A 17,328-nucleotide genomic window follows, 5' to 3' on the forward strand; every position below is an offset into this window, starting at 1 on the left:
GCTTGTGTTGCCACAGTTGGGACATGTCTTAAAGTGGAAGCGTTCCAGAGGCAAACAATTCCCTGAGGCCTAGAAAGAAGCCTGTTACATATAAAGTTTAAGTGGCACCTCTTTAAAACTGGCCTTACACATAGACTTAGGTTGGTTTTTAACCTTGATGTACGCAAGTCACTTCCACTATTAGCCACCGTGAAAGGGCAAAGGGAAAATTTTGAAGTAAAGAAAAAAAGATTCCTAGGGCAGGTCTGGAAACCAAGTCTCAGCTACAAGTAGGGCCTGTGGTTTTGGCCCTAAAGTTTGTAGACGGTGACCACAGAATAGGAAAGTATGTTGAGCCTCCTGGCTGCATGTGGGTTCTCACAGGGCCTTAGCTTAATGATGGTGTTTCTCAGTGTGGTGAGGGCAGCCGTGAGGCCTCGAGTCAGAAGCGGGGGCTTCCTGCCTTGTGCGCCGCCTGGCCTGTCATTAAAGTTTCACCAGAGAGTGGTTGTTTATCATTAGAACCTGGCAGCTGAAGTCAGTAGTGGTTTTGTTTTTTCTTCCCTTTATGGGTGTGGAGAGCAATTAAGAGGAGAAAGTAGGCAAAAGAGCTGACTGAGCTAGTGCCAACAGAGTTAAGGTTATTTGAATGGATTTCTGGATCCTTTTCCTTTCTCAGGAAGAAGTCCCTCTCGACCTGTTCTGACAGCAGAAAAAAAAAACCGACTAATAACCTTTACGATATCTATATCAATCTTGAGAGGACACCTCTTGGATTGATCTTCTTGATAAAGTGCCTATGCTTGTATTTACTTAATATTACAGTCTAAATACTCCTAGAAAAACCCCTCCTTCCTACCCCCAGACCTCCCCAGTGTTGTGGGAATGTGTCCTAGAACTTTTTCCACACAGTAGGAAATGCTGAGCAGTGGATAATAAAGACTCAACCAAAGGAAGACGAATTCAGCCTTCTGTGTGGCCGGCAGTTGGCCCAGCTTTCCCTCACTGTATGTCTTCTTCACCGCAAGCTGTCTTGATTTCCTACTTACCTGTCTGCAGTGTGGGTTTATAGAGAAGATGAAGTAGCTTGAGCCCCAGGGGCTCCTCCCTGTAAGGCCCTCAGGTTTCAAGGTGCTTTAAAAGCTCCTTCAATTCAGGAGACCCTCATTAGGAAAAGTAATGTGTCATTACAATAACCAAAGTGCTAGTCCTTTCTGGAGACTTGGAAGGGCTTTAGAGCTTCCCCAGCTCCAGGGAAAATCTGTCAGGCACCTGCACAGAAGCTGAGCAGTGGGCTCTTTGTCCCACAGCTTTTGATGCAAGTGTTAAAATACAATTATTTTTTTTTTATTTTGAGAAAGCCCACACATGAGGTGGGAAGAGGGGCAGAATGGGGGGTTGGAGAGAATCTTAAGCAGGCTCCACCCGACTGAGTCACCCAGGTGCCCCAAAATAAAATGCCTTTTTAAATGCCCTATTGCATTATGTGGTGCATTTGTGTTTTGGTTTTAGGGTTTTTTTTGGGAGGAAGGGGTTGTGTGTGACAGCTTTATTGGATGTAATTCACATATCTTACGATTCACTTTTTTTTAAGTGTCCAGGGGTGTCTGGCTCAGTCTGTGGAACATGCTACTCTTGACCTTGGGATGGTAAATTCAAGCCCCATGTTGGGCGTAGAGCCTACTAAAATATAAAAATTAAATAAAGTGTACAATTAAGTGGTTTTTAGAATATTCACAAAGTTGTGTAGCCATCACCATAATCAGTTTCAGGACATTTTCATCATCCTCAAAAGAAGCCCCTGTACCCTTAACCCTCCACCCCCTGAGCCCTGGGCAACCACTAATCTACTTTCTGTCTCTGGACACTTGTCTATTCTGGACATTTCATAAAAATGGAATCATATACCATGTGGCCTTTTATGTCTGGCTTTTACTTGGATAATGTTTTCAGCATGTATCCATGCTGTAGCATGCATCAGTATTGTGGTTTTCTTTTAATCTTTTTTTTTCTTACAAAAATAATGCAAAATGAAATACTAGCTTTACATTTTACCAAGATGTTGTAGCATCTGCTTCCTTTCTATGTGTTTATTTCAGGTTTAGTGCCCATTTTGTGATCTCTTTTTTCCTAAGGTTTATTTATTTTGAGAGAGTGAGTATGAGCAGGGAAGGGGGAGAGAGAGAATCCTAATCTCCAGCATGGAGCCTGCTGGGAGTTCTCTCTCCCTATGTTTCTGCCCCGCAGACACTCTCGCTCACTCTCAAAATAAATAAAACATTTTAAAAAATAGTAAAAGTGCATCCAAATACATTATGTATGTGTGTGAACTTAAAGCCACACCTACCCAGTGTCCTCTCAGGTGAGTGGACTCTAGAAGTTTCTGTAGGACCATATAAGTATTTGACAAATACCTGAAGCTCTGTGCCTACCTTGCCCTTCCTGGTAAATCCATGTAAGAGTGTAACCCTGAAGCAAAAGCAGTTTTTCCTGTGGTTTCTCTCCTTGATTTGCAAACGGTTTCATTTTGGCGAGGGAAATTGAAGAGCTGCTCCCCTAAGGGGAAGGGAGGGAGAGTAAATCCGGGATTATGTATTTGGAATCCGATGGGTAGAAATAGCAACAAATGCTGCCCGGGGCTGCGAAGGCCCTCTGCTCATTCCCATAGTTTTCCTTGTGATTTACTGTCCTCTTAGGGAAAAGGAAAAATGCGTAGAAGAGCTGAAATGCACAGCTGTTCGTGGTTAGATTGATCTAGGTGAGGGCCACCACTCTGCTTAATTACCTTAGCGAGCACAGAACATCTGCTTCCCAGTGCCCTGCTGAGCTCGGAGCGCCGATGGACAGGGGACAAGTGCAGTCAGGCAGGATAGCCCCGGCCGTGCAGTGGCTGTTGGTGTTGGAAGGAGCTTGCAGAGATCACTGCCCGATACCCATCCTTCCTTTGGAATGTTCTGCCCCCAGGGGATCCTGTGACCCAGAGGGGAACCTTAGCAGAGTCTACAGCAAGCCCACATCTGTTCAGAGCTGCTTGTAAGAATGCTTGGAGAGATGTGCACAGCAGGAGGATAGAGAAGGAAGGAGAAAGTTCTCAGGTTCAAAATGGAAGCACCTTTTATATTGTTTCTGTTGAAACCAGACCAGCTCTGAGCCCCTCTTTGTTCTCCGGCATTGTCACTGGGGTACATGTACCCCCCACACACACCTGCCTGCCTTGCCTGCCTCCACTGTCTCCCGTTGCATCCAACCCCACTGTGAGGCCCCCACTGCACAGCGCTGTGACTGGTACTATGGGCCAGGTGTGGGTCAAGGTCATTTCCCTCTCTCCTAACATAAGTCAATCTCTGTTTTTTTTTTAAAAAGCAAAAGGTGTCTCAGTATGTCCACAATAGATATGGTAGACTTTTCCAGCTAGATGACTAAGTTCTGGTCTTACCATCTTTTCTTGTCATCTCAGAAGGGAGCCATGGTGTCAGCCCCCCACTGAGCCTTCCTGACTGTGCCTCCTATCTCAAGCAGGCCAGTCCCCTTCCAAACTGCGTCTCAGGACATTCTGCGTCTGGGATAGTCTCCTCCCAGCTGACCTTCCTCTCTTCCCTTTTATGTGGCTGTGCACACACAGCTTCCTTGCAGCCAGGCAGCTGCACGAAAGTGCACTGAAGCTACCTCTTATCCCAAGAGTGGAATGGCCCTCTCTGCAAAATTGCAGGCACCACAGGGCTGGAGCTGTCTGCCTGCCATGCGGCCTGTCCCAGCTGTCAGCCTCTGCAGTGGGCCACAAGGAGCCCTACGTCTGGCAAATCCTATGGTCTAGAATTAGGTGGCATGGAAAACAGTGGTCACTTGGTCTGTCCCAGACCAGGAAGGAACCACAGCCTGGTTATTAGCACTTTGATTTGTAGTGATGTGTGCTGGCAAAACCTGGGCATTGGGAGTCTTTACACAGTTAGACTCATAGGAGAGCTGGTACGTAGCACTGGCCTCACTTTTAATTCATTGTCTCTCAAGCCAGAAGGAATGAGTAACTACCCCGTGTCCATATCTCAGCCTCCAGTACTGCCACCTTCACTCACCTCTGTCACTGGAAGGAGGAGAGGTGCTTTCCAGGTGGTCAGGAGGTCCAGCCTATCAAAATCTCTTATGGCCCCCCAAGACAGATAGGCCCACGCAGTGGAACTGTGGCTGCTGTATTCCAGAGAGTGGTTCTCAGTGGGAACTGGAGCTGAAGACAGCAAGGACTGTCATCTCCTCTGGAAACTGCCTGACATAGCGGCCCTGGGCTCAGGGTGATTTGCCCAATACACAGAGTCTGGTCCATGTGGGGCCAGTATGGGGCAGTGGGCTCAAGGGTGCAGTATGTAAGGGTCTGGAAGCAGATGGTTGCTTTGGGGGCTTCCCACTCAGCTGCCCTGATTGTGTACCCCAAGCAGTTGAATTTGAGCCCTACAGATGGCCAGTTGCCCTGCAGCTGTTGACATAAAGCAGATGATGGAGAAGCCAGAAGAAGAAACTGAAGCAGAGAACACTTAGCAGTTTCACAGAATCCTGGGGTTCTGGCTCCAGAGTTTGTAATCTTCTCCCACAGAGACACAGCTCAGAAAAAGAGACAAAAGTAAGACCGAAGAGAGAGCCATGGAAAGTACTCCCTCAGACTGAGGCCAAGGCCAACAAACACCTCCTGCCTGGGTCAGAGCTAAGGCCAGTGGGGGCAGCTACGTCCAGCCTGGGAAGAACAGAGAGGCTGTGTAGCAGCACCATTATGAGCAAGCGCCACTGCGCTGGCTTGAATGGTGTCCCCGAAAAACAGGTTGAGGTCCTAACCCCTAGTACCTCAAACTGTGACCTCATTTAGAAATCGAGTGTTTGCAGATATAAACTAGTTAAGATGAAGTTGTACTGGAGTAAGGTGGGCCCTAATCCAACACGACTTGGTGTCTTTATAAACAGAGATAGAGGACAGCCATGTGAACACCGACACATGGGGAGGACCCCATGTGATGATCGGCAGAGACTACAGTGACGCATGTACAAGCCAGGGGATGCCTGGGACTACCAGAAGCTAGGAAGGAGCAAGGAAGGATTCTAGCCATAGTCTTAGAAGGAACAGAACTCATCTGACACCTAAATGTCAGATTTCTAGCCTCCAGAACGGAGACCATAAATTTCTGTTATTTAAGCCTCGCAGTTGATGGTGCTTGGTTACAGCAGCCACAGGAAACTAATGCAACCACTTTTGCATTCTCAGTCCTCCTAGGTGCTCAGATACGTCCACAATTTACCACCACCATCCTACCGGTCTTGAGTCTTGGAGGCATTTCAGCGCCCCTGAAGCCAGCCTGCCTCACCGCCATCCATGTAAGCAAGTGAACTGAAATGGTGGTGTCATTGGGCACCTGCTTCAGGTGTGGCAGCAGGAAGCCTCCAGGAGTCCGTATGCCCATCCCCTTCCCCAGATGCCCTTGGACTTGTCAGAGCAGCCACCCTGGAAATGCTGGGCCCAGCTCTCTCATGTCTATCCCGTACCTTCCCTCTCCACACTATCCTGGAGGCTGCCAACCACTTGGAGGTCAGGAAATGACACAGGTGGAGGTTTGCAGAGATCCCCCACCCCAAAATGCACCATATCTACTTTAGAAAAGACCCAAAGAGTAGCCCAGTGACAGCCAAATAATAAGCGGAGGACCAGGCTGCCAGTAGGCTTTCCACTCCGTGCTGGGGGAACAGTGGCAAGGGCACAGCCATATGGCTGGAAACTCCACCAGGGTGACGGAGTGCCGCTTCTACAGCTCTAGGAGATGAACTCGAGGGCTTGGCCATCCCTGTGGCTGCCGTGTGCTGCCCTCACTAGGGGACAGGCACTGGTCGGGGGATTCACAGCATCAGCTCACTGGCCCTCCCCCTGCCCCCCCCCATCTCCAGGGCCAGCCTTGAAATAAATGCACATGTCTATTTCTCCTGCCCTCAGGAAAAGTAGTTCCCCGCTCTGTACCCTAAGAGCTAGGACAGGGCTGCTTGTGAAAACAAGAGTGTCCCCTGAAAGGACTGGGCCCAGGCAGGCTGAGTGGGGTTCTTGGTCTTCATGGGGTCCTTCTAAAGTTAGGACTGGTCAGGAAGTGGTGTGTGAGGGCCCGGGGCAAGACTCAGTGCCCCAGGGAACTGAGGACATTGGGGCCTTTAGAGGACTCAGCAGCTCTGCCCTTACCCCATGTAGTGTGTGCATCAGTTATGGTTCAACTACGAAGAAGAGCCTCCTTGTGAGCTAGTTTACAAAGAAAAGGATTTATCACAGGACACTAAACAGCTTCTAGAATCACTGTGGAGGCTGACAAGACAACCTAAGCTGGGATTTCAGGAATGATCCTGAGCCCACTCTGCAGAGCCAGGCCAGCAGGGGAGCTGTGCCTCATCCTTGATCAGCACCCCCACACACACCCCGTAGTTGCTGGTTGGGAAGCTACACCAGCTGCTGGTTTCAGGCATGGTGGTGTTTCCACCTCTAGGAAGCTGCCACTGCCCCTGGCTTCAGATCCGTGCTGCCCTGCTGTGGTCTACACCGGTAGAGTGGGAAAGCGGGACTCCCGCCATGACTTTTCTTGGCAGCAGAATCAACAGAAGCATGGCCTCAGCTTCAGTGCTGCCTCCTCGTGCTGGAGCACCGGACAGGAAGCACCAGAATTGTATTTGGAATCCTAGCTGTAAAGGGGTAGAAAGTACGACAAAAGGCGTGTTCCCAGGAGAGGGCTGGGTATCTAGGCCACAGCGTATGTGAAGATGAATCACTGGGACAGTGGCCTGGATGCTAGCCAGGGGAGGAGACTGTGATGCGTAGGAAAGTCACCTGGGTGACATCATGATGGGGATCCAGGGCCCCACCCTCACACCCTGATTCTGTGCGCCTGGAGCAGAACCCTGTTTTGTGCCATCTCCCATTTCCGTGTTCTCGATAAAATTCTCCAGGGTCCTTTAGGTACGTTCTGTTCTCTTTGTTTGATCTTCAGTGTAAACAAACCTATGAAGCAGCCACAGGAGGTATTCTTCCCTCATTTCAGAGAAGGGAAGGTGAGGCCCAAGGAGGTCAAACGTCTTTCTCGGAGTTGCCCAGCTTGCTGAAGGCAGAGCCATTGACCAGCACCCAGACGTTTCCACCTGCTGGCAGTCTCAGGCTGTCCACTGCTCTCATTTTGGCCCGATAGAGAAGGGAAACAGGAAGTCAGTGCCTGTGGCGAGCTGGGAGACCCGGCTCCCAGTGCTGGCCCTGCCCCTTCACCCCTTCACCCCTCTGAGCCTCTGCTTCCACATCTGTGAGATGAGGTGGCTGGAACGCACCTACAAGCTGCTTTTCTGCTGGTGAGAAAGCAAGCAGTGCTGTGTGATCTATATAGAAGACCGAGGAAAGCAGGGCTGCTGTGGTTGCCACAGAGAAAGATCCAGACCACCCCTTCCCAGTCTAGGATATCCTTGCTTGGGGCTCACAGGGCTTCAGTCCCCAACAAGGGCCCATGAGTGTTTGCTTGAGCCTGCTTATGTCACAGCAAACCTTGAGTTTTCATCCGCCAAGGAAGAGTAGGAGAGGCTGTCGCAGAGTTCAGGATGCTTGGGGAGGGGTAGAAGAGAGGGGTGGGGGGCTGGGTATTTAGGAAACAGAAGGATTGGCTGATTGGCCGGTGGGTCCAGCTTGAGATAAGAATGTCAGACGTAGTTCCCCATTCTGCCTGTTTCCTAAGTGAGAACTCTTACATCCTGTTCGGCCCAGAGGAGATGTTTGTTTGGGATGACAAAGCCATCTTGGAGGGCTGCCACAGGGGAAGCGTTCTCTGCCAGACCGTGGCAGTAATTGGCCTCCATGAAGTCCCATGCACTCTGCCTCGCTGCTCAGCAGAACGTCGCTACATGCAAGTGCGTGTGCATGTGTATGTTTGCACACTGCTGCCGCATCACCACTCCCCTGCCCCTTGCTGGCACGTCGCAGGTGCACACGGTGGCTACCAGGACGGGCATGTCCCGGGCCAGCTGAGGGAGAGCCTTCTTGATAGGGCCAGAAAGACATGGCTCCAAGGAAGGACTCCGGGCATTGCCCCAAGTCTACCTCCACCCAGAATTTGAGAAAGTTCCGAACAAGTTCAGTGCAACTGTTTGAGTTACTGTTGCTCTGGTTTGCTTTTAGTCCCCAAAGCTGCTGTTCAGAAGGTGCCATTCAGATCAGTGTGAATTTGGACATGCTTGCTCTTTGTTTCCTCTTGGTTATTGACTGACACCAGAGGCATTTCATGTGCCCGTGCTAAAATCCTGTCCATCCAGGGGTGCTTGGCTGGCCCCTCTCAGTCCTAGAGTGTGCAGCTCTTGATCTTGGAGTTGAGGGTTTGAGCCCCACACTGAGTTTAGAGATTGCTTAAAAATTAAAATCCTGAGGAAAATAAAAATGAACATCCTGCCCAACCAAGCATCTCCTGAATAGAGGTGTTTACAGATAGTTGCCAACCTTTGTTAGAACCATTGAGGAAACCTTTGACGCATCTTCTGGAAAAGGCCAGGCTGTTGCCCGTGAAGAGGCTGGCAGCAGCCATCCATGGGAACGGGCCTTCTTGTCAGAATCTGTTTCTTCTTTTTCTGGCTTTGCCTGGCGAGGGCTATTGCCTCTGGCTATGGCCAGCCAGAAGAGGCGTCGTGCGTTGTTGCTGCCCTTTGAAAGCACGCTTCTGAGAGGGGATGAGGCTACGCTGGTGAGACCGAGCCAGAGACTGTGTCTGATTCAGAGTTAACAGTGTAGAGCACAGATGAGCAGGGAAGACCTGGCTACTCAGAAGAGGCTTGGAGGAACCTGTCTTAAGGACGGATAGGATGAGGAAGGGGGAGGGGAGGGGCACCTGGCTGACTCAGTCGGTAGAGCATGCCACTCTTGATCTAGGGGTTGTAAGTTCAATCCCCACGTTGGGCATGGAGCCTGCTAAAAGGGTGGGGTGGGGGGAGAGGAGGAAACCCAAGGTTTAAAGGACTATTAACTATAGCTGACACCAAGTACGCACAATGGAATGTGATTCAGCCTTAAAAAGGAAGGGGATTGTGACCCCTGCACTGCAGTTGAACCTGGAGGACACGATAGTGAGTGAAACAAGCCAGGCACAAAAGGACAAATGCTGTGTGATCGCACTTGAATGTGGTGCCTGGAGAAATCCAGTCCAAAGCAGAATGGTGGTTGCCAGTAGGAGCTGGGGTGGGGGGTGGAGGGGTAGGGCATTGTTCAATGGGTGCACAATTTTGGTTTTGCAAGAAGATGAAATTTCTAGAGACGGATGGCAGTGATGACTGCAAAACAATGTGAGCGTCCTTCATGCCACTGAACTGCATGCTTTTAAATGCTTAAGATGGTACCTTTTACGTGATGTATATTTTGCCACAGTTAAAAAAATAATAGCTAACATTTATCGAGTGCTTGCTGTATGCCATGCACCGCACAGAGCACTTTACTTCTCCTGTAGTCATATGAAGTAGGCATTGTTAACTGTTTTCATTTTACAGATGTGAAACCTGATGTTTGGGGTTGTGGAAGTGCCCCACAGCCAGACGACTAGTTAAGTGTGGATTGAACCCACGTGTGTGGGTCCACACTCGATGCTGTAAACACTATGCTGTATGAATAACAGGCTGAACTACAGGAACTGAAGGAGGGGCTCCACTCCTTCCAGACACTGACTCCTGATTGGCTCAAGGCCGGTGTTTTCAGATGTCACCAGGTCCTGTTGTCACAGGGATTCCATCTATCTCCAGAGACCACGTCCCATTCAGGCTCTCGGGTTCAACAGGGCCCATGCTGTGGCTCTCCTCTTGGCTTCCCCATTGCTTGGTGGTGTCAGAAGTTGTGAGGTGGCTGTAACGTATACGTAACTGCCACCCAGAACCCTTATTTTAATGAGTGACCTGGGTTGTCTGATGTGTTACAGACCACCGTCATTGACTACGTGAAGCCCTCAGATCTCAAGAAGGACATGAATGAGACCTTCAAGGAGAAATTTCCTCACATTAAACTAACACTCAGCAAAATAAGGAGGTATGTGAGGATCGACATCCACTTGAACTTTCCTTTCCATTCCGACTCTCACTTGGCATGCGTTAAGCTCACGCTTTGTATGATGGTTCTTCCTGTAGTTCTGGGGAAATAAAACACAGGCATGTTCAGCAAAAAGAAGCTCATCTGATGCTGGCTGACCCCTGCCTCCATGAGTGAGAGCCAAGGGAAGCAGGACCGATGGCAGAGCTCTTGACATGAGCTCTTGACATGCATCTGAGAGTGGTTTCCTTAAGTGAAAGAATAATCAATCAGTTCAGTAAGAGTTATGTTACAGAAAACTCAGAATAGGAAACCTACCACTCCCTGTTTTCTCCAATGTAGACAAAACAGAAAAGAGTAGGCATCACAGCATTTGAGGTAATGCTTCACCCACAGTCGTCCACCCAAGAGTTGACAGCCAAGCCCTACCTTTAAGCTTTAAGCAGTTAAAGTAAAATCAGGCCTGTATTTCCCCTACAGCTGATTGGATTGACTTTGTGGTGACCCCCATCTGCCAGGCTGGAGAGGAGCTGACTGATGTTGTATCTGCGTGCCAGGACAGATTTTCAGTGCGCGTAGCGATGAGGGCTAGACTATACGCCAACACAGTGTTGGAGCATGTGCCAATATTTACATGCTGTGTCTCCCAATACTGATTTGATTCTGGCATGTTCCAAGCCAGAGACGTAAGAAAAAAAAGTTTTCACACTTTGTCCGTTAGCTGGGCAGCGTTCCTAAGCACACTGGCTGTTGTGCTGTTAGCCTAAACTCCTCTTCTGTCATGGTTCTTGAACGTGACTGATACTCAGCAGAGTTGATACCAAGCACCTAATTTATTGCTGAAAGTGCCTCTCTGGAATGATCATAGTTCCCCATCATAGTTTTCCTCTTTCCCTTTGGGTAGCTCTACTCCTAGTTCCCAGAGACTCTCAGACGCCACCTGGGTTCAGTGGGGTCCTCTGTGTCCCTTACTGACATCGTCTGTACAATTCCACCAGCAGAGAAGAGCCCCAGCAGTCTAAGTCTGTTGCCCACATGTAATGGAATTTTCTTACTCCTAGGGATTTAGTCCGATTCCACGTCACCATTCTGGGAATGAGAAAAAGGAAATGCTTTCAGGATAGATTAATGTTTTTCTTTGGGGTCCTCTGAAACTCCCAAGTTCTAATAATCTTCCTTTCTTCCTGTCTTTCTCTAGTCTAAAGCGAGAGATGCGGAAGCTTGCCCAGGAGGACTGCGGCTTTGAGGAGCCCACGGTAGCCATGGCCTTTGTCTATTTTGAGAAGCTCGCCCTCAAGGGAAAGCTAAACAAACAGAACCGGAAGCTTTGTGCTGGAGCGTGTGTACTATTAGCAGCCAAAATCGGAAGTGACCTCAAAAAACACGAAGTCAAGCATTTAATTGACGTAAGTGACCTGAGTCCTGTTGGCTGAGGGAGCACCTGGGAAGAGCCTGGTCGATGATCCTGCCCAGAATTCCGATTGTTAGTAGCCACTGCGAGACCAGGGCCGTGAGGTCATGTTGCAGCAGATGTCTGGCCCCACATCTAAGGCTGTCCTAGAACAGAGGGATGATCCACTTTGACAAGATCCACCCCCCCATATTGGGTCTGGCCATAAAAATCAATTTTTGGACACCATGAGGGGTGAAATTATTCTCAAAGCCACAGAAGCCACTGTAATGGAAAGTGGACTTATGAGCAATGTGACCCACAGCGTGTCCATCAGACCTTGGCTTCCTGTGGCCTTAGTTGCCTCGTCTTTGGGGAAAGGTGTGGGTTTGATTCAGTAGTAGCTTCTTTTAAAGGATAGCCCCATCAAAGAAAAGCAACCTTGATCTTAGATGGATATGTGAATGCCCGTTTTAAAATACAGTGTATTCATAGAAAATTTGAGATATAGTAAAGCCAACAGATCAGGAGACAGTTGCCATTGAAAAGTTAGCTTACACAGTTCCCAAAAGAAGTCTCTTAGCTCTATCTGCCATAACAAAATACCATGGACAGGGCAGCTTAAATATTGGTTTTTCCCAGTTCTGGAGACTGGGAAGTTCAAAACCAAGGTGCCAGCTGCTTCATCTCCTGGTGAGAGTCATCTCCTTGGCTTGTGGATGGCTTCTTCCTCGCAGTGTCCTCCCCTTGCACAGAAAGAGCAAGCAGGCTCCCTGGTCTCTTCTTACAGGGGCACCAATCACATTGTGAGGACTCCACGTATCAGCTCCTCAACCTGACCATGTCCTAAAGCCTCCCAGTTAATATCATGCTAGAGGATAGGGTGCCAACATGCATTTGGTGGGGTAGGCAGCATACCTTGGGGGGGGGGCATGTGGGGAAGTACCAGGGTTGGTTAGGAGGCGGAGGGAGAAAGGGATACTGGGGGCAGGAGTCTTCACTCTGGCTTCCACAGGAAGGAACAGGCAAGGCAGCCTAAGGACTGGATAGTTAGGCTTAGGACTGGATAGTTAGACTAATTTCAGTAGACTTTAGGGCATGGGGGCCGCCCTACTTACCTCCTGGCCCTGCGTCATTAGGGCGGGTGGATAGAGGCCCAGAGAAGGTTGGGGTGCAGGCCTTGGATCGGTTGTTTTGGGTATGAAAGGTGTGCCCCCAGGCAGGTTGTCCACCCTCTCTAGGAATTGGCTGACCCTGAAAGTGGCCGTGCCTCCAGGATCAACAAGGCCCCAGATGTCAAACCTCAGAATACAGAAAACACAAGACATGCCTAACACGATGCCCTTTATGTCTAGTTGTGCAGCTGTCTCCGTGGCAAAGGAGAGCAGAAAGGAAGCTAATGTAGGTATTCCCCACATAAGAAAGAGCATTCTTTTTGCTTTAATTTACCATTTTAATTATTCGTAAGTTTATAGTTGAGTGGTATTAAGTACACTCATATTGTTGTGGCCATCACCACCATCCAGCTCCAGAACCTTTTCATCTTGCAAAACTGAAACTCTTTTCCCATTAAGCAATAACTCTCCACTCCCTCTGCCTCCCAGGCCCTGGCCACCAGCATTCTGCTTTCTGCCTCTCTGAGCTAGTCTGTTCTAGGGACCTCACGGAAGTGGAATCACACACTGTTTGTCTTTTGTGACTGGCTTTATCTCCTTGCATTAGGTCTTCAAGATTCATCCATTTTGTAACGTGTGTTAGAACTTCCTTCCTTTTTAAGACTAAATAATACTCCACTGTATGTGTATTGCCCATTTTGTTTATCCGTTCATCCATCAGTGGAAGAAAGAATGTTCTTTAGGTCAGTGCTTTGCTGCTTCTAAGAAATGGTGCATAATCCTCTAGCTTGTATAGTATATACTTTTAGGAACATGGAGGGGAACTTTGGTTACTAAATCTGAGAATCAACAGGTTTACGTAGATACTAACTGAACTAATAATCTTGACAAGTGTGAGGTTGTGTACATTTAGTTGTAGCCAAGTAATAGACCAGACAGTGTGTCCATGCAGGATATACAGGCAGTGGTTTTCACATTTGCAGTAGCAGTTAATTTGACACAGGGTCCCAGCCCTGTTATAATCAGTGGCCACCAATGGCTCTGCGGGGGAGTTTTGTTCTGTTTTTTAAGCCCAAACCAGCTAAGCCAGAGCAGAATGTGTCCTGGCAAAAACAAGGCCTTCCCTGCCCACCCTCCCCTGGTCGTTCTCCTTCATCTCTACTCCAGCAGCGCCCACAGCTGGGTGGATTGAGCTCCGCCCCACACCAGATTGCCTGGCATCCTCTGCCCTTAGATGACATAGTTTGTTTCTACCCCTACTACCAATGGGACAAAGATGACCAATTCTCAGCGTTGGGTCGTGTGGAAAGGCATGGAGCTTGGTGCTTTCTGCTGCCAAACCGTGTGTGTTTGACCTTCGCACTCCCCCGCACCCCCCCCCACCAGCCACGGAGATGGCTGAGGTGCTTCATGGTGTGTATTCTGGTGCCAGCGGGGAGCCCCTGGGTGCAAGCTAAACAAAGCTGCGTGCTCCGGCCGTTCACATGCACACACTCAGGCTGTATGACACCCTGGAAGGGAGCTGATCTCAACAGGTCTTGGGTCTTCGTGTGTGAAAGGACCAAACTACATGGAGTCCGCCCACCCAATCCTGAACTTCCCAGGTAGTCATTGCTGTTGTAGGTGATGTGCGATCTTTTTAGTCTTCCCTCTAAGCCTGAATAAGCTACTTGTAACAGGTGGAGTTGAAATCTCAATTGAGTTGGTATCTCAGCCATTTACTGTCCCATTTCACCTTAGGCTCAACTATTTACCCTCTTGACCCTGTTTTCTCTCCTCTGTAAAGTGGGCATAAATGTCACATTGAACTTATAAGATTGAGAGAGTAAATGAAGTTGTGGGATGTACTTGATCTTGTACTAAGATTATTGAGAGAGTAAATGAAGTCGTGGGACCGTGGGTCCTCGGGGACGTTTGATTCTTTCACCAGGACTGAGAGCGGGAAGTACAGCTGAAGCCTGCCTCCCTTTCTTCCTCCACAGTCTTGCCTGTAATGGGTTTCTCTGGAAACACTCATGGGCTGGTGGGTAGGGAGCTTACATGTGGAGAAAGGCTAGGACTTTGATTGCAGAGCTGATATGCTCTTGGTTTCCTTTCATTCTGTTGCAGAAACTGGAAGAGAAGTTCCGGCTGAATAGACGAGAACTGATTGCCTTTGAATTCCCAGTGTTAGTGGCCTTGGAGTTTGCTCTTCATCTGCCGGAGCACGAGGTCATGCCCCATTACAGACGCCTGGTGCAGAGCTCCTAGCACAGGCCCTAAGAAGGGCCAGGGACCACTTCCTCTGAGCTTGCAGAACAGCACTTACTACTGGAAATGCAAAAATAGAACTCGACATACCAGCCTTTTTTCCTCTCCACATGTTTTCGTGTAGGGCAGTACCGGAAACTTTTCAGGGAGTCTTGGTCTGGCTAGCTGGGATGACCCACGAGCAGTTTATTACTCAGCAGGGGAAGGGGAGAACCGTGCGTAAGATGGCACAGGGCCTTTCCCCTGGCGACACTCTGCAGCTGTCCCCTCCCTGCTGTTCTTCCCAGGCATGCACAGACCTCGCCAGTGCGGTGCAGGGCCTTCTCTCCAGACCTGGTCCAACTCAGTGCAAAGTTCTAGAGCAGAGCGGGGAGGAGAATTTGCAGCAGCTGGGGGGACGCTTTGAAAACATACCCTGTGTCAAAAGAGTGTGCCAATCTGTTTTCGTATCAGCTCTTGGAAATGCACTTTTCCCCGGAGCGTGTGAGTGTGAGAATGTGTGTGTCTGACAGATATCACGTCAGCCCTCGGCCCCCAAAGCCGGTCCCGCCCGCCAGAGAGCAGACCTCCACCTGGGGTCGTGAGCCAGGCTGACCTTCAGCAGTTGGTTCTAGATCAGCTCTGGATCGTAATCACTCTCCGCTCCACCCCAGATTGTCTGGCATCCCCTGCCCTTAGAAGGTGACGTAGTTTCTGTTAATGCTCCTACCACCAACGGGACAAAGATGACAAGTTCGCGGTGTCAGGTCGTGTGGAAAGGCATGGAGCGTGGTGCTCTATACCTTTCTGCTGCCACACCTTGTGTATGCGTTTGACCTTCGCACTTTTCCCACCGTGGAGACGGCTGGGGTTGTGCTCCGTGGTGTGTGTTCCTGTACTCTATGTTAGAGTGCGTAATAAGCACGTTTATTGTGCTATATATATAAATGTTTTATAAGATTCCAGAATAGGGGTAAGACGCATGATGGGTGTTTCGAGGCTTCTGACCTCTGGGATAAACTGCTCTTGAGCTGCGGTTCGGTCACCTGAAGAGGCAGCGACATATCTGCCACATAAGGCTGGCTGTGCCGAATGGGGACCGTAGCTTATATGGACTGGCTGGGATGACGTCACCACACCATCCCCTCGCAGCCACGAGAGGTGCCTGCTGGAGTTCACCTGACAAGAAAGCCTGTGGCCATGTAAAAAGAATTAAAATATTTTGTTTCTATATACATGTGTGTATGTGTAGATGCAGATATGTCACCAGTCACCTCATGCCCTGCCCCTGTCCCCATCTGCAGAGTGGGAGCTTCTCCGGTCACCCCAGAGAACGGGTGACAGGGAAGCTGAGCGTGCACAGCTTTGGTTAGCGGAGCCAAAAAAAAAAAAAAAATCGCCACACAGGACAGGAATTCAAGGAACAGCTGGGGAGAGAACAGATTGAATACTCCCCTGCTCCAGGGTCCTAGAGTTAACTGAACTTCGTACTAAATTGCCAACGAATTTCCTTGGCTGGATTCAGTTGTAAGACAGGTGGGGGCTAGACGAACGTGATCTCTAAGTCAACATGTAAGGGGCGCCCGCTGTTCGTGAAGCAAATTGGGAAGGAAGCATAGTGTTTGGAGCGTCTCTGTCACCTGAAGTAAACATGCTCTTAACCTTCGCCTCCTGGTGTCTGTCACTTGCTCTCTGATAAGCCACCCCAGACTCTCCACCTGCTCGGCTCCCTGGTGAGTGCCTGGCAGATGGAAAGCCTTTCTGAGGAGCAAGGCCACTAGCATCTAAAATTGCCCACGGAGCTCCCCACTGTCCATCTGCCTTGAATCTCCTGCCAGGCTCAGAGGTACATCTGATAGGGTAACACATGCCACCGAGGTCCTTCCTGTGTCTTAAATCAGGCTAGTATTTTTGAATAGGGGGCCATTTAGTTTTTAGCAAAGTTAGCAAGCTGAACTTGGTCTGTTTTTTTTAGGACAGTTTTAAACTATTTTGGCCTGTGGATTTGTTGAGTGGGGAGTTTTAATTTAGTTGGGAGGGGAGCTAAGAAGGAAAGATTTTTGTCAAAAGGCTTCTTTTTGCTTGTCCTTAACCTGAGCTTTTTGAAGGTAAAGGAGGATGAGACCGAGGTAAGGGATGGTCATTGCCAGAGCAGCCCCCATAATCTGGTACATCCCAGGGCTTTGACTAGGAGTCAGGGAGCCTGAGTCTGTGTGGAGAGGAGGCCACTCCACAGACTGTTCTAGAAGACCGTGAGTTTCTGCCCTTTCACCCTCCACCACAAGGGGCGGGTTTAGCCCTTGCCAGCCCAGCTTCCTCAGACTTGCTGCGATGCCTCTCCAGCTCTCCCCATGCACAAATGTCTGTGGGGAAGCCACACCCGGCCACATGTCCCACAGGCTAGCACTAGCTGCTCTGCCTCACATGGTTCCCCCAGACTGGCCTCTCCTCGGACTGGACTGTTAGGTAAGAGATGGAACCCAACCGAGCCGACAGGCTAGGGCAGCCACTGGGGAGGAGGGGCCCCCGCCTCCCAGAGCAGCTGCCCCAGGGGGGCCTGAGCCAGCCCA

At 49.6% G+C, this 17,328-nt stretch overlaps 1 protein-coding gene across 3 annotated transcripts in view; it reads left to right on the top strand.

Annotated features, from left to right (window-relative positions):
• The window catches only part of CABLES1 (Cdk5 and Abl enzyme substrate 1), a 114,499-nt gene extending 98,506 nt beyond the window's left edge, over positions 1-15,993 (top strand). For all 3 annotated transcript variants that reach the window (XM_043558449.1, XM_043558448.1, XM_043558451.1), the window contains 3 exons: positions 9,918-10,024; positions 11,223-11,430; positions 14,639-15,993. In XM_043558449.1, coding sequence (XP_043414384.1) covers positions 9,918-10,024; positions 11,223-11,430; positions 14,639-14,779 — 456 coding nt within the window. In that variant the 3' untranslated portion in view covers positions 14,780-15,993. The remainder of the gene's footprint in view (positions 1-9,917; positions 10,025-11,222; positions 11,431-14,638) is intronic.
• The last annotated feature ends 1,335 nt before the right edge of the window (positions 15,994-17,328 follow it).

Source organism: Prionailurus bengalensis, chromosome D3 (assembly GCF_016509475.1).
Source record: "Prionailurus bengalensis isolate Pbe53 chromosome D3, Fcat_Pben_1.1_paternal_pri, whole genome shotgun sequence".
Classification (NCBI taxonomy): Eukaryota; Metazoa; Chordata; class Mammalia; order Carnivora; family Felidae; genus Prionailurus; species Prionailurus bengalensis.